A 24565-nucleotide genomic window follows, 5' to 3' on the forward strand; every position below is an offset into this window, starting at 1 on the left:
GCCTTTCTCACTACTGTCTGAAATTTTAAAGACAAAGTGAGACAGAATAGAGTCAGTTTGCTGGGACTAAAAACTACCAGTGAGGGAAAAAAGAAGCCAAGTGTTTTCTCCTGGGTGCAGTTCTGTGAGTCTCTTCTCAAAGAAAGAGGACCTAGAGCTGGGCCTGGCATCTGTGGTGCTAACATCCCATATGAGAGTAGATGCTCCTAGCTTACGGACCCTGTGAAGACTCTGAAAGTTTACATATGGGAAGGATGCTAAATGGAGGATTAGAAGAGGTCATCATTTCATCTTACTAACAGACGCTCATTAGCTTTAGCTGAGTGTGTAGGTATCAAGTTGGAGAATATATTTCTAGCCTTCTTTGTAATTGGAGAGACATACAACTATGATTTGGGACAATGACACATGAAAAGTACTGACTTACAGAATTTCTATGGAAAAATCCCTTAAGATGAAATTATTTCCCCTGTAATTTCTCTTTTTCTCTTTTCCCTGGTACTATGGACAGAATTATCTTGACAAGAAATCATGTAGTGAAGCCATAACTCCTAATGGGATTGTGTTTTAAGGCATTAAAGAGGCAATTAAGATTTAATGAGGCAATAAAGTGAGACCCTAATCTAATCTGACTCCTGTTCTTATAACAGTGAAAGAGGCAGCAGGGGTGTGGACTCGGTGGGGAATGACCATGTGAGGACACTCCCGCTCAAAGATTCAGGACCTTGTCAGTGTTGACATCTGCAAGTAGTTCTTTGTTCTGGGAGGCTGTCCATGCACTGTGGAGTATCAGCAGCACTGTGGCCTCCAGTCCTCAGTATTTGAGGGCACTGAAGTCAATGATGGTGGAAAAAAACCCAGAAAATTCACCCACCTTTAGAAGACACTTGTCCTTGGAGGGCATTCCCTGATCATGCGGCTTTAGGACACACAGTCATCATGACCTTTTGGAGAGCACCCCTCTAGGACAAGATGCCCCAGTTCTTTGGCACTAGAACCATAGTTCAGACCATTGTGTTTTTTCAGTGACAATAGAGAATGCCTAAATAGCAAATATGATCAAATGAAAGGATTCTAGCTCTGTGTAATTATACCACAGTGAGTGAAAAGAAGCCTGAGAGAAAAGAACATGGGTAAGTCACTGAGGCTGTAGACTGGCAGAGCACTGATAAAGCTGTCATCCTGTGGAACAAAGTGGGAAAGATATCCTTTGTGCAAAATACCCGCTGACTACAGACTCTTCCTTCGTCGGGATGGTGCCTTGTGTAGGTCATTCCACATCCAGATAGAGCTTTTGTTTTTACGCTTCTTCAAAATTTCCACTATGCTTCTACTGAGAAAGACTTGGGCCAAGGAACATAATGTAGGGGAAGAGGAAAGGGTGGAGGCTTTGGAGGTGGTATTGTCTAAAGTAGGAAGCACATTACAGTGGCACTATCTAAAATATCCGGAAGAATTTCCTGAGCCCATTTTCTTAAGTTTGCCTATAGCCTTGGACACGTGAGTAGAAATCATTCATGGCTCCAATTCTCTTTAAGCAATCACCCCAGGGAATTGTCTGACATTCTGAGCAACAAATTGATCAAGTTATAAGCAATTGGGATTGTCATCTACACTGTGCTGCATCAGAGGCCTTCATGTGAGCATCTGTTTCTGCATGCAGCTGGGACTCTGAAAGTATGTACATTAGTGACTGTCCCATTCCCAGAGCTTAGAGCCTGGAGTCTTGAGGAACATTTGTCAGCTGGTAGTTCCTTAATGAATGCCCATGGGAAGAAATGGAAATTGATTATTAGGGGGATTTATGGATACATGAAGATATGTCTGCATTTCACATTTTTTAAAAAAATGCTCATGACATAAAGGGTCTTCCTTTTCTCCCTCAAGGAGCATGTTCCCCTTAATAAGCTCTGGAAATACCTCCTTCCTGGCAGCTGTCGGCCTATTGACTCTTGACTGATCAACTGCCCCACTAGGCATTTATAACTGAGTTTTGTGGCTGGGGATGCTCCCCAGATGTCCTCACTGTGTTCTGTCTTGTAGGCTCTATAAAGTTTGTGTAGTCTTCCTTCCTCCTTCATGAGGACACTGGTCAAAGCAGTCAGTGTTTATCCTCTGCTATCTTCTGCCCTTCCAGTGGTAAAGTAACTGATTTATGCACCTCACCCCTCACTCAAAAATAATGAAGACTTTGAAAAAACAGACTTGTTCATTCTTTCATGCTATGGCATTTTCTAAAAAAATAGGGTGTGTCCTCCATCTTGGTACAATGTCAGCCTGGCTAGTAGCTTCCCTCCAGTCCCACTGAGACAAGGACAAAGGCGACTTCAGTGTTCAATCTTTCCAAGAAGCTGTCCAACCAGTGTAGCATGGTATAGGTGAGACCATCTCTGTCTCTTCCTCAAAATCCCTCAACCCAAGGACAGCAAGCTCAGACATGTTCAGCCTTAGATACTTTGCCCCATTCTAGCTGCTTTGTTATATTTCACAGGCAGTGATTTGTGCTTTCTGTATAGTACAGAAGGTCCTAATTGAAGCCACCCATCACAGCCTCTACAGTGCATCAAAATGTATCTTCTCTCTAAAGAAGCTACCTTCCACAGATCCAATAACATCACTTGCCTTCCTGGGGAAAAGAAAAGCATGGTAGCCAGAAATATAAAAGGTGTCTTAGGACAAAGATTTAAGGAAGAAATGAAAATTGTATATTGTAACTTTATCAAAATCTAACTTTCTAACTTTTTTTATCTAACTAACTTTCTTAGTGCATAAATCTGTTCTGGATCCCGTTCCACTGAGTACTGAAAAAAAACTGAGTCTGAAGGAGGATGAGTTAATTGCTTTATAGTTCTTGAACTTACAAGTCCAAGAACCAGTTATCTAAAGTCTTGGGTCCTTCTGAGGACTGTGAGAAGGTGTCCGTTCTTCATGTCTACCTGCTTCGGTGGTTCTGTGGTAATCTTTGGCATTGGTTGGCTGGAGGAAGCACCACCCGTACCTCTTTCCTCATCCTTGCACAGGGTTTACCTAGCATGAGTACCTACAACCCAATTCCCCCTTTTAAATTTGTTATTATCTTAATTAAACTTATTTATTTGCTTTTTTTAATCATATGTATGTTCATGAGCCATGGCACACATGTGTAAATTCCAGGACAACTTGTTGAAGTCATTCTTTCTTTCTACCATGTGGGCCCTAGATATCTAGCTCTGGTTGAAAGATTGAGCTATCTCACTGGCCCAAGGATTGCCTTTTTATGAGGAAGGACCCTAGTCATTTTGTATTATATCCTAGCTTGAAGATTTCCTTTAACTTGATTATCTTTCTAAATACTCTATCTCCAAATTTGGTTATATAATAGGTACTGGGAAATGGACTTTGATACATACTTTTTTGGATGGGAAGATATTAACCTAAAGTACCTAGTCAAATTCACATTAGGTTAGGAGTTAAGTCACCCACTTATGATAATAAATTAGTAAATAAAAAACCTATTACATAGAAGCAATTCACTCCAAAGTCCTTGCTCTTAAATGCCTGTGTTATGTGCTAAATTGGAGATGGTGCCTCTTTCCAGGGTGCTTAACAAATTTCTGATGAATTTTCAATGTCTTAAATCATATTCAACAAGCCTCTCAGATCTTCCAGCAGTAAAATGTTTGTTTCTAATCACCTAGAAGCACAAAGTGGTGGTTTCTCACTGAATTTCCAAGAATATAAACTATCCCGTAAGAGACAAGACTGAATTTCATTTTGTTCAGATTGTCATCATTTTAGAACATCCACTGACCTTGGGTGGAATATCACTGACTCACAGCACTACCACTGATGCAGCATGCCCACCTGGGTGGAACATCACTGACTCACTGCACCTGCCACTATGCATGGTGACAGGTACAGTGATATTGTTTATAATATTATAAAACTAATGTATGTAGGTAGGCAAGTTTTATTGTTAGGGTAATTTTCTTACTCTCCCTTCTCTTCCTCTTCCCCCTCCTCCCCCTCTCCCTCCTCTTCCTCCCTTTCCTTCCTTTCCCTTCCTCCTCTTCTTCCTCTTCTTCCTCTTCCTTCCTCCCTCCTTCCCTCTCCATCCACATTTTGCTTCAATTCCTGGCTCTGTGTTTTGTTCCAACCTACTTTGTGTCTCTTTTCATGGCAGTACCATATTGCTTTGCATGCTCTGGTTTTTCAGTATTGCATTAAACTAGATGGAATGATGCCTGCAACATTTCAACATTATTGAGCCTTTGCTTTTCATAATTACCTTAACAGTTTTAGCTCTTTCATGTTACTATCTAATTTTTAAGATTGGCTTTCTCATCTCTTTGAAAAATGCCATTGGGATGTCTATAGTGATTGCATCAGACATATTGCATTTCAAGAAATGGGCACTTCAACAATGTTGATTCTCCAGAGTTATACACATGGGATGTGTTTTTGTTAATTTGTATCCTCTTCAGTTTCTTTTACTGATGTCTTAAAGTTTTCAGTGTCTCTCTGTTTCATTACTTTTCTTCCTCCTGACAATAAGTTTATGCATAAGACTGGGTGAGTTTTTATGCTCAGTTATTCAACATGATGCTGTGACAAATTTCTAGAATATTTTATTATACCCTGTAGGTATTTTAGACTTCGAGTTCAGTATAGGAAAGTAGGAAAAAATAGGGGGTTTCAGAATGTCAAATTATTCTCAAAGTTAACATTTTAAGTGTGCAGTGTGTATAGCTTCCCCAGTTTGATTCCTGAGAGATGGGTTTGTAGCTAATACTGTATAACAGCCCAAGGTTCAGAGCAAAGGGTACTGTGTTCATCTGTGCATTATATGAACCACAAGAATGCACTTTTATTGGAAAACAGTTTCTACAGTGTACCTGATGTGTCTGTGAGGACTCTCGGCCCAGACATAATTAGTAGTTATATAGGAATACAACATTTAGAGACCAGTAAGGCAAGCCATCTAGGATGCATTTCAACAAGAGATTGAGAAACCAGTCTTGATGACAGAAAACAAAGGATACTGTATTCTAAGAATGAGGAACCCTGAAAGAACAAAAAGATTCTTCTTAACAAGACAAGGTGGTTTGCCCACCAGAACCTGGACAAAGAAGAAGGCAGTATAATTGTGATGATACCAGAACAAGACCATTTATGGCATCACCAATAACCAAGCATCCAGGGAAACCTTCAGGACAGTATGCTTAGATTTGTACGTGGCTGGAATCAAAAAAACTAGACCATGGAAAGATTTCTGTTAAAATTTAGAAGTGTTTGTGATGCTCTCCAAGGAGTTTTGTTGTCCAAAAAAACCCTGTGAAAATAAGACTTTGAAAGCTATTTTCTATGAAATGGTTACAGCTTACAGACTGATTAAGAGAAAAGGTAGAGTCTGTGCACTGCCCTGATATCCTCCGCTGAGTAATATGCCGTTTTGCAGCAGGATTGCTTAAAATATCTATTATCATATGTTGCAGTTTTGTGAGTCAGGACTTTGGGCTGGCTTGGGCAGTTGCTTTTTCTATGTGGAGTTAGTAGAAGTTACATACTTGATCAAGTTTGTTTTCTTGCCAGTTAAAGAATTAAAAAGTGGAAAAATCTCGAGCACAGGTCAAGCAGGAAGAATCTCAGACATGGCAGACAGAATCAGCCAGTGAAGAAAGGCTGTCATTAGGAGTGAAGAAACACTGAGAGCAAGATTCTCTGCAGAGCAGAGTGGGGACTTGGGAGTCTCAGATACATTCTTTCCTTGAAGGCTTGGGGTTTTAAGGGTCACTATCCCCCAATTTAGTGTTGCCAGTTTGAATGACAGCAGGTGATCATTGTAGGCCTATACCTTAGGGTACACATGTCATTATCAGGCCTTCACCTTGTTGGGCAGATCCATCTGCAGGGGCAGAGAGGATGTACTTGTGGAAGAAAATGCCTGCCAGGCCTTTGTTTCCAGTCAGGAGTTTAAGGATAAATGTTTGAATTTGCCATCTTTACTGTGTATTTGTGACCACTCCCTATTAGTCTATCTATTAGGGATCTATCTGTCTGACTCCTAGCCTTTCAGACATTAGCTATGTGAAATGCTTTGGGTGAAGCTGTGTTGCTCTTTATGTTTTGGTTCAAGATCCTTATCTTGTAGGCTTTTGCTTTGGGTGTTTGTTTGACATTGCCTAATTATCAGTCTATGGCTTCTAGCCTGCTTTAGCTTCCTGAGTATTAGGATTATGGGAATATACCATCAGACCTGGCTATCTAAAGACTTCTTTAAAAACGAGTTTTCAGTGTATCTTCCCAGTTTTGATAGGAGATCAGGGTTTTTATATTCTCTCTTGTGTCTTTTGCTTTCCAGAAGTGAATTACAGAAATGCAAATACAGCAAACCCCAAAGTGTTTGTAGTAGGTTGACGAAGAGTTCAGAAGACACACATATATAAGCGCACATGTATGTGAAGGTACATGTATGTGGGTCTTGCTTTAGTGTGAAATGCCTGAGCTCAGATCTGGGGCTTGAAATCCCACCAATCCCTGAGCTCAAAATCACCCCAATCCCAGAACTTGCCCCAAGTGCAGGACTTGAAATCCTACCAGTCTCTATCCTGGAAAACTCTTCCCCCCAAGAGACCCTGTATGAAGCCTGCCTCCCACTCAGTTCTCTTCTGCTTCTCTCTCAAGCAGAAGCAGACACTTTCCTGTGTTTCCCCCAATAAAATGCTTGTATGAATTTTGCTGTGTGGTGTGACTGTGGTCTTCCTTGGATCCCAACTTCCAGGATACTTTTCCCTCAGAGCCTTAACTCATATATTGGTTGAGTGACTTGGATAGGTTCTTTTGGTACCTGTGCTCCACCTCGTGGTCTGAGCCTCACTGGGACCCTATCCCTCACCTCTAGTGCTCCTGAGGAAGACTTACCTTCTGGCTCACCAATCGATAGGCACCATATCCACCAGTGGTAATTTGGTGAATTTCCCCTTCAGGCAGAGGTAACCCCAAGACATGATCTTTAAGGCTATGGCTGGCCCTCTTCACCTGCCCCTGCCCCACACCCTCCCTGGAGACTGCAGTCTTGCATTTTCCTTAGTCCCAACTGTGCTATTGTGCCCTTTCCTGCCTTCTCCTCCTGTCCTTGTCCATATTCTTCCTTACCTTCTGGTCATCATGAATTCCACAGTTCCTCTAGGCCCTCCTGGCTTTTGTGACCCTGTTCCTGACCCTTTCCAGTAGACGAGAACCCCTCCTATAGCTCCAGTCTCAATCTTGTCTTCGGGCCTCCACAAAAGCCCTGAGTCTCTCCTTGGGCTTAGCCTAACTAAGCCCCTGACCCCTCTTGAGTGCATGAAGACTCGCTGAGTGGTTTGTGTCTTCCTCCAGGCCTCCCTGAGTCCTGGGGATACCCTTGACTACAGGTTACAGTGACATTTTCTTTCTCTCTCATCCATGGGAACAGTGTCTTCCATACCCTCTCATTCTCCCTTGGGATGCCTCTTAGAAAACCTCCGGCCTCTGCACCTGACACCTGACCCGAAGGGCCCTAAACCTTTTGTCATCAAATTTGTTCTCACTACCCCTTAGATAATCAATCCAAATGTTTGCCTAACACCACCCTAGATCCCGGTTATCATTTGGGACCTTCACAAACACTGCAAGCATTCAGGGGAGTGGAAAGAGATTTCCTGTCCCCTATATTTAAGCTTCCTCTTTTTTCTGCTCCAAGCCCTGTTTGGGTTTTTTTTGTTGTTGTTGTTTGTTTGTTTGTTTTTCTGATGTCCTCCCAACACTGTGTAAATGTCCTGTCTTTTAAGATATGGTTAATGGATCTCTAAGTTTGTTACAAAGAGGGAGCCAGGACCGGGACCTGGAAGGAGGGGGAGAAAGCGAAGGAATAGGCCAGCTGCCTCTTGCACACACCCTGCACACACTCCTCAACTCCTCACACGCTGTTGCTTCCCTCGGCTCACATTCCTGCAGCCTACTGTAGTCAGGACTCAAAATTTCCTATATCTAAGCCTTCTCTGCTCTTAGCTCACTGGATTCAGTTTTACAGGGATTTGGGTGTCTTTTAGGGATGAGTGGCATTAGACTGTTGTTACCTTATGCTGTCTCACTTCAATTATGAAGTGGCTCTGAGTTCAGGCATGGCTCCCCTTCATCTAAACCCAAGCATGATTGTTTAAAGGTTTCTTCCAAAATCTCTGTCTCATAACAGGCAAGCCACCTGACAATGTGGCAGCCTGACTACATGACAGCCTATGTGACAGCCTGACTCTGTGACAGCCTGACTCTGTGACAGCCTGACAGACTCTGTGACAGCCTGACAGACTCTGTGACAGCCTGACAGACTCTGTGACAGCCTATGTGACAGCCTGACTACATGACAGCCTATGTGACAGCCTGACTCTGTGACAGCCTGACTCTGTGACAGCTTGACTCTGTGACAGCCTGACAGACTCTGTGACAGCCTGACAGACTCTGTGACAGCCTATGTGACAGCCTGACTCTGTGACAGCCTGACTCTGTGACAGCCTGACTCTGTGGCAGAGAAAGGAGAACAAAACAGGACTAAAGGATAGACTTTTTCCCATGGGGATTGTTGCTACTCATTCCACACTCCTTTTGGTTTGGGTTTAACTCTTTAAAACTTTTGCTAAGTTATGAATCTCTGTAACACTGTTATGTAAACTTTCTGGACATCAATATTTGTAAGTATATTGGGTATGGTTAAAAAATCAGTAAAAGCTGTAACAAGAGGGTTAACTTAAAACTCCTAACAAAGAGGTTGACGGTTAGCAATTACTACAAAGGCAGTCTTAAAGATGCGCTTGCCACTGTCTTACCTGCTGCCCACCCCCTGCTCCCCACCCCCTGCTCCCCCTGCTGCCCCTGCTCCCCCTGCTCCCCTGCTGCCCCTGCTCCCCCTGCTCCCCCTGCTCCCCCTACTCCCTACCCCCTGCTCCCCCTGCTCCCCTGCTCCCCCTGCTCCCCTCCCCTGTTGCCCCTGCTCCCCCTGCTCCCCTCCCCCCTGCTGCCACTGCTCCCTACTGCTCCTGCTCCCCCTGCTCTCCCTGCCCCCTGGGATGGAAGCAGCCTCATGGCTGACATTTTTGCTAGGTTGGAAAGGATGGCTTTTGCCATCTGACTTCACCCTCATCTTGATTAAAAGTGACCACATGGTTTAAGCCAACCAAAGAAAAAAGCAACTCCTCCTAGTTATGAAGCCCAAACCAGATCATCCCTCCACTTACATTAGCAGCCTCAACCCACAGTCCTTTCTCTCCCTCTCTGGCCTATTCAGTCTCTCTTTCTCTGTCCTTAGCAATAGGCTCCCAAGCCAACCCTCTCAGGTGTCCACTTTCAGGCCAATGGCAGCTCTTAGTCCTTCCATTGCTTGCTCCCATGCTGCTGTGAGACCACCTTTACCTCTCCCTACCAGCCTAAACCAGCCACGGTTCCCCCTTTGCAGAAGTGCAAGAGGTTGCCAGGGTAGATGGCTTGGTCAGGGTACATATCCCCTACTCATTAATCAAACAGAAAAGGATTGGAATCCTATACTAATAATTCCTCCATTTTTATTAAAGAATTTTAATATGTCACCCAGTCTTACCACCTTACTTTCTATGACAGGACATTTGTATGATTCTTACCAACAACCTTTTCCCCGAGGAGTGCAGACAAGTCTGGGACTGGGCTAGAGCACATGCTGATGAAGTCTAGACAACTTGCCTCCTGGCCTGTCTCTGTAAGCCTGCCCTTAAAGTGGTATCTCTTCTCCCAGAGTTTCCCTGACATTGAGGTCAAACTTAAAAGTCTAGAGAGGGAGCTTCTAACTCCATAGGGAGAAGTCTTAGCAGTGGCCTTCAAGGTGTACCATGGGATAGATGAAAAAGGGCTGAAAACAAAAATACCTGATGCTAGCTAAGGCCTTTCAGCTGGTCATTGCAACTGTCCAGGCTCCCTTGCCTAACCTCACCACACAATCACCAGAGACTGAGACTTATTCCTATATTGTTGTTAATTCAGCTTCTCTTAATATGGAGCTTGAGTTGTACAAATTCATCTTAACCACTCTCCAGATCTGCCCCCCTTGAATCCTCTTTCCTGATTGCCTTAAGACTGTCTTCCTACACTGCAGATGCATTGTACCTATGGCAAAGCCTCTAGTGACTCTCTCCTCCCTCATGATAAACACAAACTGTTCAAGCTTGTCCATGAGCTCATCTCAGTCCACAGTCTGTCTCTTTGTTTATTCTTCCATTCTCTTTCCTCCAGCCTCCACTCCTTATGGTTGTGGTTTAAATGGGAATATCATCTATAGGCTCCTGAGTTTGGATATTTTGTCTCCAGATGGGGGTGTTCTTTTGAACAAGCTCTAAGAAGTGGAGTCCTACTGAAGGAAGTGGTCACTGAGTGTGAGCCTCTAAGTTTTGTAGCCTCACTTCACTTCCTGTCTGCTTCTTGACTGTTGATGCCATATGACCAGCTAACTCACATTCCTCCTGACATGTCCCTTCCATGATAGACTGTGTTCTATAGAGGGTAATGGCCTTATGAGTTGGAATAATAGTCTCAAATAAGCGACCTGAGGGGTGGACAGCTGGACCATATAGGGTAAGATAAGAAGTTCAGTAGAGCACAGGTGTCAGCCTGGCTAATTTGCAGGGACAGACTACAGAGGAGAAGATCATCTACATATTGCACAAGCTAAAAAGAGTAAGCCAGACACTAGCACCTGGCCAAGTAGATTGTGGCTGTCTCAGGATTCCTGGTGTAGGGCAGTCCAAGTACTTGGGAAGAAAGGTGAGTGTTCAGGTCAGTCCAAGCAAAGGCAAAGGTATTTTGTGACTGGGGGTCCAGAGGAATAGAAAAACAAGTATCCTTGGGGTCTAACAAAGACTCCTGAGGGATGGTAGAAGGAAGAGTACAGGGGTTGGGTACTATTGGATGGATATGGACCACTGCAGGGTTAATAAGTCAGAGATTCTGAATCAAGTGGTAGCTTTCATTGTGTTTCTTAACTGCAAGTGTGGGGATTTGAAAGGGGAAAGACATAGGGAGAAGAAGGCCTTTTCTTAATGGGTCAGAGATAAAAGACTCCAGTCCCCTGAGACTTTGGAGAGAGAATGGATATTGAGCCTGGGTGATGTAATTTGTAGGGTTTTGCAATTGGATGACAGAAGGGAAATGATGTTTGGCTATAGATAGAATTGGGTGTCCTGTACCCAGGGATCCACCTAGGAAGCTGTAAGGAAAGTGTGTGTCAGATTGTGTGGTTTGGAAAAGAAGGAGGAGGAGAACGGCCCAGAGCCAAGCAGATTTAGGAAGTCAAGGAAAGAGAGGCTCCCACTCATACTACACCAAGCTTATTAATAACTCATACTATTATTAGTCTGTAGGCTTCTATATCATGAGTTGGCAAATCATGGCTAGTACCTGGCATGCTGCTTGTTTTTGTAAATGAAGATTTATTAGAAAACAACCATGCACCCAGGTTCCATGTTGTCTCTGGTTTTTTGAGTAGCTGGAATCAGAATCCAGATGAACAGCATGGATAAATTTTTGATCGTTTGACACACTATAGAATATATTTGCTGACCTCCACAGGTGAATAACGCCATCCCAATGGAGCCCTTTCCACTTTGTACAATTATTTATTTTCTTTTGTTAATTATATATTGGAATTTTTTTCCTGTGGGAGGAATCCTTAGAATCAGTAGAAGTTATTATGCATAAATTTATTTCTTACAAAACTCGCTGCTTGGTGTCAGATAATGGGTCTGAAGGCAAGGTCATCAGAGTGCTGTAGATAGAACAAAGCTTTTCTGGACACTGGGTTTTGCTTCCAGTTCTAGTGAAGTGTGTGCTGTACTTCTGGAGGGGCTGGAAGTTATGGAAGATCCCTGACTATTTTGCCTTAGTTGCATGCCAAGTTGTGACTCAGGGCAATCTGGCGGGGCATTCCCTAGTCTTCACCAGGAATAAAGTTTATACAATGGAGCAAATGTTTAGCATGTGTGTTGTCAGCATGTTCTTGGAAAGTGCTAAATGCCACCTAAAACAGTAATCATATATTTATACAGTGAAGAATCGTCATGTGATCCTTATCCACTTCATGTCAATGATTACTTCCTTCTTTCCAATTCTCATCAGACATCTCTGCTTCTTACAAAGTACTTGTTTTCTGTCTCTCCTACACTGCATTATTGAAGCTTTAAAGCACAGACATAATGACATGTTAGATTTGTACATGCCCAAGCTTATTTTAATCAATATATCAATAGCAAATGAAATTATAATGTTCCTTTTAGGGTATCAGAAGTAGGTTGTTCATCTCTTGGATAATTATTCCTTTTGTAGTATACAAAGAAACTCAACTCGCTATGTGTTGATAAATTATCCATAATATTGAAGGTCATGATTTGAAGTCCAGTCTCAGTCTTTACAGTGACTAACATTTTGACCATGGTCAACTTACTGCACCACACATACCATACACACATACACACTACACACATACATATGTACAGAGAAAAAGAATTACTACACAGTCCTACACACTTTCCCAAATCACACATCACCCCTTGCCATATTCTTTCTGTTGTAGCATTTAGGACCAAACTATATAATTTGCTTATATATCACATTAGTAATTTCTTGTACTTCTTTCTGAAGTAGAATGTCAATTCTTTCAGAGCTTGCAGCAAGGGTCTATTCTCTTCCACTAATTGGTATAGCCAAAGAACTAGAATAGTGTCTGCCATGGGAGACAATAGATAAATATCAAATGGATGAATAAATGGCTTTATGTCCAGTTGCTCTCAATGTAATCTCCAAATACTTGGGGGATACCAAAGAATCCAAGCCTGTGTTTTCCATGTTGCATTTGTATAGGCATTGTGTGTGTTTATTGGCCTTGTGCAATTGGGGTGTTAATTTAATCCTCAAAATCTTATTTAAGTTGAATTCTTGCTTAGAGGAACTACAAGTTTGATGAAATCTTAAATTGTTTCCTTAAAGTCAAGTATCAAGGGAATGAGTCTATCTCAGTGGCTTGTTCTGTTATGAAACCAAACCTGTAGAGTATTTTCTGTTCACTAATGGTTATCAGTCACATCTGAGGTTTTCTCCAGATCACCACTGAGGAGATAGGCCCGTAGCTCCAGTGTGAACTGGAGCTTCCTTCCCTCTGTCGCTCCAGTCTTAGGAGTTCAGGGAGTGCTGCTGTATGTCCTATGGACAATGACATTGGTAAGCACAGCAACACTTCTGAAGCTTCTCCAGAGTGGAAGAAGTAGAACTTCAGTGGGAGGTGGGGTCTAGCCAAGGCCTTGTGGTGATGGATGTTTCACTGCTGAGCTGCATGCCTCTTCTGCATAGGTAGCTACCCTCTGAAACTGCAATCATGGTACCTGATTCATAGTGCCCTATCTTGAAGCAGCACCAGCACTGGAAGTTTTTATCTTACTATGTCATCCAATACACAAATTCAAACTTTAAAACTGTGTGCACTTTAATGAAGGATGGATTATAACTCAAAACTAAAACAGCAGGAATTTTGTACCAAGAGGCCCTATTCTTTTTGGGGGGGTTGAAAGTGCAGTTTTGGTAGTATAGAACCTTTCCTTTTCCTCTCACAAACGCAAAATTTTTAAAAGTGTATGTTTTATCTCAAAGAAAGAATAATGAGATGGAAATGGAAATTTGTTCCTCAAAGTGTTATTCATAAAGTAGAGTCATCAGAGGAGCACAATAAAGTAAACTTGGGGAGCCTTGTGTGCAAATTCACATCTTTGGCACTTACTGAATCTGTGACTCCAAGGACTAGCCTACACCACAAACTCCACAGTTATAGAGTATGGTCAGACTCATCTAGAATGACCTGTGGGAAGTTTAGACAGGATTTGTGTAATGCATCTGGAGTACTATCCAGAACGCAGTCCAAGCTTAGCACATAACAGTGCTGGGTCCCCCTGTGTGTGATATTCTCAAGATATTTTGATATATTGTGAATTCAAGTTTCCTTGTGATTCAAGGTGAATGCATGTTTAACTGTACATAGAAAATACTGAATTATCAGTATTCATCTTTGGTTTTAAGCAACTGGAAATCTGCTGATCTACAGTTTGGAGAATGTTGTATTGAATGAGGATGCTAGAACTCTTGACTGAAGAAATGTGTCTTGGGGATTTGTTTTAGATCTCAAGTTCCCTAACTTCTTTTGCTCCTAATCATTAGAATTGCTAAGAGATGGTTACACATACTCCTTGACGAGGAATAAAGTTTTCATTGTTGCTATTACTTTTTTCTTAAGGACAAAGGAAACTTGGAATAAAACACAAACAAACAAACAAACAAACAAAACCCAAACAAAATAAACTCTTAGCACATTCAAACCAGCTGAACATCACTAAGCCTTCCTTCCTTCCTTTTTTCCTACCTTCCCCATCCTTTTTTTCCCAAATATCCTGAATAAAAGAACTTTTCTCAAAGTTTGATAAGGAATATATGTTTGGACTTGTGAAACTTCAAAGAGCTTGTTAAGAAATGGCTTTCACATGGATAGCACCCAATTGTCTTTGTGATCCAGCCTTGAACTTTTTTTCTCTCTGGCCTTAACCTCTAAAATGGTCAGAATTTCTCTATATACTCATTTATTCTTATTCTAGAAAATCCCCCAAACAAAGCTCCTGGAAGGATAAACTAAACTCCACAGTCTACCACTATTAATATTTGATGTGTGTGCTCTAGTCATTTTAAATTAAATTAAAACCCAGGCCTCATGCATGCTAATAGGTGCTCTAGCATCTAACTTACCACCAGACATACTGAATTTTCAGTGGGGGAAAAACCTTAAACACCATTTTATGACAACTCCTCTCAGTTTTCAATAAACATTGAACTGAAGGTTTTCTTTAGCCACTGCTCAGTTCATAGTAGTCTCCAGCTGGTTTGATTTATGTCTAGCCCACTTTACTTTCACTGTTTCACAAGTGCCAAGGCCCCCAGTTAATTAGTTTCACTGGCATCCTGGGGCATTTGGCGGGTTGGGTATCTTGCCATGGTAAATTCAGTCGCAATGAATGAGAATTTACACAGACACACAAACTTCACTAGAGATAGGCAGCCCCACAGAAAGGTGAAAATTTACCTGTTGTTTCTCTAAACAGTCATTACTTTCATCTCTACCTCAGATGTACCATGGGTGGTAGGTATCGAGGGAGGTGTATAAGCAGCTATGGCTTCTCCAGGGACCTTCTCCTTTTCAGTGCTATGCTTTCATTAGCTCTGCTCATTATCCTTATACAGCTCACTCTTGCTCCTCCTTGCAGTTGCTGGAAAACAGATCTTACATTTTGAAGACTATGAAATGCTACACTGAGGCTGTATACAATCAAGGAATCATTGTGGGTTTGAGGAGGGCCTTATGTTCTCAGAGCTTACTGTTGGAGCGTGAGAGGAAGACTAGAGTTAGAGAGAATGCTCTAGAGGAAAGAGTGAGAACTACTAAAGCCAGGACAAGGAAAGAGCAATGATAGATTTCTGGGCAAAGCCCAAAGGACTCCCATCACTGCCTCCTGCTTTCTGTGAAAGACATGAGGCTCCCACCCACCAACTGCCATGGGTAGCAGTTTCTTTGCCTACTTCCACACTGGGAATAACATCTGAGACTAGTCAATGTCTCACTCCAGCCTTCAGTCAATATGAAATATGTTTTCAGAAAACAGAAAATACTACTCTTGCTGGAGACCTTGTGAGGTCATTTGACAGTGATGCTGTTAACACTCAGGATATTGTATGCATAGTTACAATAAAAAAACACATATCCATTATTAAACTCTACTCAAGATCATACTTAAAATAGAAACAGAGAATTAAGCATTGTCCATATTCTCCTTAAGGTATTGTGATATATTTGAACAACTAAAATATTCTCTATCATGACAGTGTAGATCAAAGTGAACAAGACCACTCATGACTCAACAGACCTTATTTCATACCTGTGTTGATTAAATGATTAAACTATGGCCACATGCTTAGTATTTTATCCTTAGTTTTTGCTTTTGCCAAATATTATCTTCTGGAGTATGTCACCTGGATGGGACAAAATGTTTGACCTATTAAACTTCAAGAGAGGAAAAATTTATTTTAGCTCACAGTTTAGAGATTGCTGACTATCTAGCTTCTGGGCTTGTAGAGTGAAGCATTATGATGGATAGAGTATGTGAGACAGACTAGTCATCTCATGTGGACCAGAAGCAAAGAGACTATGTATAACCTTCAAGGACCACCCCCAGTGACCCACTTCCTTTAACTACATCCACCTCCTAAAGTTTCCAGAACCTCACAAAATAACACCACTATCAAGGGACCAAATATTAAACACAAGAGCTTCTGATATACATTCCATATTTAAACTATGATGGAGTATACAAAAGCACACGAGTTCTCTTATAATACTCTTGTTTTCCAAGATAACTATTTATTCAATTCCAAGCTATATTTTCCATAGAAGGTATAAACTCTACTTTTCTCCATCAATTGTATTTATCCTTGGAAATAAAAGGTGTTATTAACTGAAATCCTGGCAGAGCCTTGTTTATTTTGGCACTTCTGACCTACATGATAATTACTGTTGCTATATACAGCCAGAGTTAAAATTGACACAAGATTTCTGCTCTCTAACTGTATTCTTAAGAATCACTTGCATCTCTAAACTCAAGGCTGAGTGACTTAGTAACTCCTAGCATTGACCTATGAGAGATTTATGCATCTGGGCCTGGGTTACTCTTGCTGGAAAGAAGTTGCCCATGTCTATTTTGTCTGTGAGTGAAGGAGGAAAGTCTACACTGTGGAATAGACTTGGGTTACTAGAGCTAGAGGAGATGGAATACACTGTCACAGAGCTATTGCAGAGCATGTGCAGAGCTGTCTTAACTGCCCAGTCATCTTTCTAGCCCCAGACACTTACTTTCTCTAGGATCTGACGCTATGATCTGATGGTTTTTGTGTTTCTACTGTAGTTAGAGGATTGACAAGAAAGACTCCCAACTTGAAACAGTGATATTCTAGTTTGCTTAGTAGAAAAAGCAGTATAGGAAAAAATTAAATACCTATGTGAAATATCAATAAAACATTAAAGAATATAAGCATTATGCAAAGCCCATTGAGTACAATGGCCTTTAATGAGAGTCTTTATGATAGGTTTCTTCTACTCCCAAAGTGGAATTGAATTTGATTATTGTCTGTATTATTCACTTTTCTGTTTCTGTGGTAGAATAGCCTGGAAAAAGGAACTTTGGGAAGCAACTTTGGCTTACAAGAATGTGGGGCTTGCCTGGCAGCCAGGAAGCAAAGAGATCGCATTTCATCTGCACACTGATAGTACAGGGAGAAGGGAGAGGGAGTAAGGGAGGGGGCAGGGAGGAAGGAAGGAGACAAAATGGAGTCAAAACTCCAGCATCATCCTGGGGGTTTCTTCTTCCTGCAAGGTTCTACCCACCACTGGTTCAGAACCTTCCCAAAAGGCACCACAAGTTGGATACCAAGTTTTCTGATATATGATCCTGTGGGGACAGTCACATAAAACCATAGCATTGCTTGTTAAGATGTATTATTAGATACAGCACATGTGGAAAATAAACAGTATAAAGATTGTGAAATAAAACTTAATCAGCACTGAGCAGTGGTGGCATACACCTTTAATTCCAGCACTCGGGAGGTAGAGCCACGTGGATCTCTGTGAGTTCAAGGCCAGCCTGCTCTACAGCTCGAGATCCAAGACAAGCACCAAAACTATACAGAGAAACCCTGTCTCAAAAAATCAAAAATAAACAAACAAATAAATAAATAAATAAATCTTAATCAGCATGTGAGAGCCCCCTGCGCTGTATACTTTTTAGTCACTTCTTAAGGAAGTGACTTATTTAAACTTTAACCCATTGTCTTAGTCACTGTTCTACTGCTATGAAGAGACACCATGACCAAGGCAATTATTATAAGAGAAAGCCTTTGACCAGGGCCTTGATTACAGTTTCAGAAATTATCCATTATCGGCATGGAGGGGATCATGGCAGCTGGCAGGCAGGTACTGGAGCAGTAGCTGAGAGCTACACCCCGATCTGCAGGCAGAGAGCGCAACACTGGGCCTAGTGTGGGTTTTTGAAACCTCAGAGGCCACCCAGGGATGACACACTTCTCTATCAAAGCCACAGATTAATTTTTCTCTCAAACAGTGCCACTCTCCGATGATTAAGCATTCAAATATGAGCATTCAAGTATGGACCTATAGGAGCCATTCTTATACAAACCGCCATGCCCATCAATTGGTTTTGCTATTTTTTTTACTTATTATAAGTGAATATATATTCACTCTACTTGCTTGTACCTGGCTACTTTGACTCAGCATCATTTCAGAAAAATTCACATATTATAAATAAGCCGCTCATGGTGATGTATAATGCTGTATTGTGTATAATATAAATATTCCTGAAGCGTTATTAAAGTAGCAGGATTGGTATCATTAATATAAAATCACCCAGGCGTGGATGAGAGTGCAAGTGGCCTGGTGTCATCCCTCAAAGTTGGTGTTTTCCATCTTTTTTTTTTTTAATGTTAACCATCCTAGTGAACAATCATTGGTTTTAAATTGATCAAGCTTCTAAAAAACTCACACCAAGCAAAAGTCTTTATTCAAGAGACTCCATGCACTAGGGAACAGCAGGCCAGCCTCTCACCAAGAAGGACTCTTTGACATCAAGCTCAATGAAGAAGTGTGGTTTGAGTGAACAAGCAGATGTGTATTAGCACAGACAAATGTGTCTATTCTAAATCCTGCCTTATCTTCAAAAAAGCATTTAATTTGGGAGCCAAGAGCTATGAGCATAGCTTGATGTTCATGATGTGAGAGCTGCCATTCTGATGATGAGAGATTGTAGGATAGAGGAAAACAGGAAAGGCTGACTTGTACCTTCTTCACCTTTGCAGGGTCTCCGTTTTGGTGCCTATTGGATATTGTTCCTATAAAGAATGAAAAAGGAGATGTGGTCCTTTTTCTGGCCTCATTCAAAGATATAACAGACACTAAAGTGAAGATTACTTCAGAAGACAAAAAAGAAGGTACGTTTGACTTTCATAAAACAGACATCTGGCAAAGCATTTTGAAATTGTTCACTCAAATATTTGAAAAAGAAAAAAAATGCCATTTTTGATAGCAGCAACTGATAACTATTGATAGCTCTTAGTCAATATTTGGTGTATATTCAAAAACCATGGATGTGCATTTACATTCTCATTTTTGTAGTGACCACTCACTTGACAGGAACGAGAAGTTCACATATCTCTGTGACTCACATGAGGACCAGATAACAACATAATAATGCTTCCCACCTCTTCTTTTCATCAGGAAGTAAAGATGCATTGACTAGATGAGTGACATTAAAGTGATGTGTGATGGGTAGAAGTGCAGTGTGATGGTTGTTTGATGAGATATTACTGACCGCCATGTTCCCTGTACCATATGTGTGTGTGTGTGTGTGTGTGTGTGTGTGTGTGTGTGTGTGTGTGTATAAAACACCTTCTGTCCTTTAGTTCCTTTAGTTGCTTGTTAAAAAATTGCTTGTGTTTCAAGTTGTGTAACAAAAGTCAACAATGGGAAAAATGCTAATAATGTTATAAACAGAAATGAGGTCTAGTAATCAGAGGAAAAGAGACTGTTCTGTGTGGGTTTCTGTGTAGTAAGTTGTTTATCAGAACCACTGGCTTGATATTTCAATCCTTTCAGGAGTAGACTCCACTTTAAAAAATGTGTATGAGTGTTTCCTATATAGTGTCTCGTGGAATGACAATCCAAGGGAAGAGATACTGAGTTTGGTTTTGGACTTCTGCCTTTTGAATCTTTGCAAATGACAGCTCTCCTGTGTATTGAAAGATAGAGATAGTGGAGAAAACAAAAAACTCTCAATGAGGTGTGGCCCCACTCAAGCTTATACAAACACTGCAGTCCATCTAAGTGATATAAATTAAGTATGTATTAATTATTTAATTCCTTACAGAAGTTAATTTGATGGACTTCATTTTAAAAACTGAAAAGTGTGTGACTTCTGTTTAAACAAGTACTTGAATCATTAATTGCTACATTGCTGGGGTTTTATTTGGAATGAAGGAAATCATGCTGTTTAGAAAGGACTACTGGCTGTGGAATGTGGTAAAGACTCAAAGTCAATTACAGCACTGTGGATTGTTTGTACCTGTGAGTTTTCAACTAGTGGTCCAGTGTGAGCTTACATTTCATTGTGTGTATGTGTTGTGGGGAGAGGTGGGGTGGTCTCAGCAAAAAGCTTCCATTCAAAAACAAAGTGGAAACTCTAATGTCTTTGTCCATGTCTACAACTGTGTCTCATTTAGCAGGAAATGCTGTTAGTCTTTTCCCTATCTATAAAGTGTATTAAATATAAAATTTCAGTCTGTATATTAATGAATTTGAAAACCTAAATTCTTGGTGATCTGAAGTCATTCCTCCCAGTTAAATGTCCTGAAAAGAAAATAAAAACATTATTCTGTAAGTAAGTAAGTAATTATTGTAAGTTAGTAAGTGTTGACAAAGGCTTTCTGATCACAGAATTCTCAAAGGGTTGGAACAGGATGAACAAAATCTGTTTTGGTTGAAAAACAAGCACTTCTGAATTTAGCAACTGCTGAAACTTTAGTTTTTAAGATTTATTTGGATATAATATTAAATAAATGTAATAAAATAGATTTAATTTTAAAAGTCATATTTAACATTTAACATAATTGTGGAAAATTAATAGTGAATTGAATAATTCCACAAATGCCAACTAAGCAGCACCCATCCACAGCAGAGCTAGCATTTGGAATGTCATCATCCATATCTCAGCTCAAATCCTGCAACTTCCTGCTGGTGACAAGAGGCATGAAGAGAGAAGCAAGCCTTTGAAACTGTGTGGATCCACGAGGAGGGACCTGTGAAGGGGACAGAGACCATGCACAGAAGAGATGTTGGGAAGTTAAGAAAGACGAAGACAAAGATGTGCACATGGGAGAGTGTCATGGAAAGATGCTGCTCTACTTCTGTAAAGCAGCCTCCAGAGAGTGATAGAGGGAACGCTAGACACTTCTTACATGTGTTTTTACTAACTTTACTAACTCCCTGATGCAAAGCTATTGCATTAAACCAAGGAGACACAGCCATGGTGCTTCATCACATGTTGTTAGCCCATGTGAAGCAGGTTTTAAGTTCAATTATTTAAGCATTAGCTAATAAAGCCTCCCTCCAGTCTCTGCCAGCCCAACTACTTACTTGTTGCCATGCCCCTTTAACAGTCTTGAGGCCTCTGGTTAAGCTGCACTTGCCTGAATACTCTCAAGTAAAGTTTACTCCTTTTTGTCTGCTTACTCTGGTCCTCAAATTTCCCACTTGTGTAACTCTGCCATCACTATTCCCCATAGAAATCCTAGCTCTTTAGTTTGGTTTGAACTTAGCATGCAGTGAGCAACCTTCCATGGACTACCTGTGCTGTGTTGCTCTCTTCTCCCTTTTTCTATTGATGTACACATCCTGGTTATCTCTGTTTACCTCTCTAAGAGAGGTGGGACCTGAGAGAAAGGAGCCCATAAATTAGGTGGATTAAAGTCTATGCAATAGCCAACTTTATTCAAAGCATCAGATAATTTATACTCTGAGGGTTAAGAGGAGTCACATGAGTAAAGTATCCAATCACAAGGGCAAGCTACACATGGTGGACAAGCTGCAGGTGGCAAAAACATGTTTTTCCATAGAGGCATATAAACAAATAACAGTAGCCAGTTGTAATGAATCATCTGAAGTGAACTCACTCCTATCTGCTACACCTGGAGGAGGCACAAAAGTATAGTCCTAGAACAATTTCTTGTCTCTTTAGAAACTGAGGTCATAAGACTCTTGTCTTGGTTTCTTGGATTTTTCTCGAAAGCATGCAGAAATCTCTCATGACTCCATTCTTGGACCACATTCCTGCCAATCGCATTTTTGCCAAGTCACTGAAGGCTGACACTGCTTCATATGTCTCAGAATGTCCCATAGTGCCTGGAACACTACAGACACTGAATCAGTTGCTGATTGGCTGGTTTTCCTGGAGGATGTTTGCTTATATATCAGTGTTTTCTAAAATTCCTTTCCTCCCAGCTCATTTATATGTGTTTGGACTTTACAAAATTCTTTTCACAGCAGTTCACTTGACACTAATTCAGTTTTTCATTCAAACCAATTGAGCTTAATAACATATGCTGTGTTTTTTCCAGGCACAAAACCCAGTGCCATTATTTTCACTTATTTCTTTTGGTGTGCCCCAGACTTGCTGTGCTATGGTGTTATGTGACCACAGCATCATCAGTTATCACCAAGTCAGGGAAACCAAATTACAGTTCCTAAAATGGGAGTGGAGGGGGCTTCAAATTTATTTTGAGAATCTTGGGGGGGGAGGGGGAGGGATGGACGAAGCTTTTAAATTTTTTTCCCATGGTGATACTAACTGGGATTCAGATGCAGTGTCATTCATAGTCCAACTTTGCCAAGCCCTTGTAATAAGTTGCCATGGGCAAGTGCAGTAACTAAAGTCTGATATTGCAACTATACCTGAAGAAATTACTAAGTGGCTTTGGAAGGAAGATATAATGATGATCATCTTGCTGAATGTTAGCTGTGCATTACATGCAGGTACGAGGTCCTGAAAACCCCAAGACTACAAGGTTAAGCAGTAAGGGCTTACTCTTGTTTACAAATGTTGGTGCTGAATAGCTAAAACAGTGGTTCTGAAGAACTTGCAGTGTTCTCTTCCTCTATGCTCTGCATACTGGTTCAGTCTTATTTGTGAGCTCATTCTTTAAAGATGCTGCTGCACCCGTGGAAAGCATGGAGGATGAGGGACAAGGCATTCCTCCCATGAGGCATTGTCTTTCTTGGTGGGAACGAATGCTCTTATCTTACCTTCTCCTCCAAGCATTTTATCACCATACCATTGACCACACTCTGTCTCATGGTCAGGGTCATTTCTAGCTGCAAAAGATGCTAGGAAATCAAACTTCTTTGATTTCTGGTTTAACCTTTAGTAAATACTTTAATAAATAAGTATAAGAAAAATAATCTAGAAATGAGCTTGAGTCAACCAATCAGAACATTTACGAAACTATTCTGTGCTTATGATTTTGTGTCTAGCAGTCTGAGTAAGCATCCTGCAGTGTGGAAAGGCAAGAGTCAGAGAGAGCATGTGCACTGCCCATGGCCCCAGTGTGTGAAAGGCATAAAAAGCATAGATGCCCATGGCCATCAGATCTGACTTCATAACTTCCTACCAGGTCCTAAGGCTTCTTATGAAACCAAGCAGAGAAAACTGAAGCGAGTTCAACCAGAGGCTGGACTCCTCTGAGTTTCTTTCCCAAACCTTTGCCACCACAACAGATTATCAGCATAGCCGATATTCCCTGGGATCATTCTTTTCGTTGTTGTTGTTGTTGTTCTAACTCCAAATTTTCAGTTGAAGTCATTAATACTCAAATATGGTCCAGAGAACTGAATGACATATCAGCTTTTCTGGGTGCTGGTTAGAAATGTAGACTTTCAGGCTCCATATTAGAATTTGCACTTCAGTAAGATCCTAGGGAATCGGGTGCACACCAAGACTGAGAAGCCCTGCCTTCACATAAACCCAAGACAGACATCTGACCATCCAAACAGAAGTATCTGTGCTCTGCCTACTCCACTATAGCACCCCATTCTTTGCTCACCCAGCCTTTACACCTATCTGAAACAACTTACAAAAGTTATTTTCCATTGTTAATTACTTCCTCCATTAAAGCTTAAGCTCATCAGAATTCTTTCTCCATGTTTACAGAGTGAGTGTCTGGCATGTAGTAAATGCTCAATAAATGTTTGATAGATGTCTGAACGATCGATAAATATATAAATGTGTAAACAAAGTCCAATTTGAGAAACTGGAATCTTCAGTGCCATACAACAGTATAACATTCTTGCTGCTTTAGAATCCTTAGATCCTAATTTTGAAAGGTACATGTCTCAGGTGTTCAAGCCAATAACCACATGCTTACATTCAACTTGATTTGACCCATAGTTACTCAAGCCTACTCTCTCTCAAAACGTGTTCCTATAGCTGGTATCAAACGAAACTTTTTGATTTTTGTTGATCTTTCTATATATTACTCAGTTTCTAAGAATATCCATTTGGCCATATTTTGAAAGATAGTTGAAATCATTTGTTAAAAAATTATAAAAATATTATCCAGAAGGATAAGCATTAAGCCACCGATCAACTATTAACTAAATCTAAGCTGATTTTTTTTGTACTTTGGATATGTTCATTCCCTTTGGACCATCATGATGACCTTTTCCCTTGTTGAAGGATTATTGTTTTATTGCTGTTATCATTTTTGACATAATGGAAGTAAGCATTTGCAAAGAGTGGTGGCCAGATTAGAGAGCTGTGTAAGAATGGACACTTTATCACAAGAGACAGAGTTCTCCTCCAAGAAATCTGAATTGATTCTGTATCCAACACATGCTGAAATCAGAGCA

General features: G+C 40.9%; 1 protein-coding gene across 1 annotated transcript in view; it reads left to right on the forward strand.

The window, feature by feature from the left end:
* Positions 1–24565, forward strand: part of Kcnh8 (potassium voltage-gated channel subfamily H member 8) — a 383313-nt gene that overhangs the window by 128712 nt on the left and 230036 nt on the right. The window contains exon 3 of the mRNA XM_052745629.1: positions 18967–19098. Within this exon, the coding sequence (XP_052601589.1) occupies positions 18967–19098 (132 nt within the window). The remainder of the gene's footprint in view (positions 1–18966; positions 19099–24565) is intronic.

This window comes from Peromyscus californicus, unplaced genomic scaffold, assembly GCF_007827085.1.
Source record: "Peromyscus californicus insignis strain IS unplaced genomic scaffold, ASM782708v3 Scaffold_19__1_contigs__length_69161282, whole genome shotgun sequence".
In the NCBI taxonomy this organism is placed as follows: domain Eukaryota; kingdom Metazoa; phylum Chordata; class Mammalia; order Rodentia; family Cricetidae; genus Peromyscus; species Peromyscus californicus.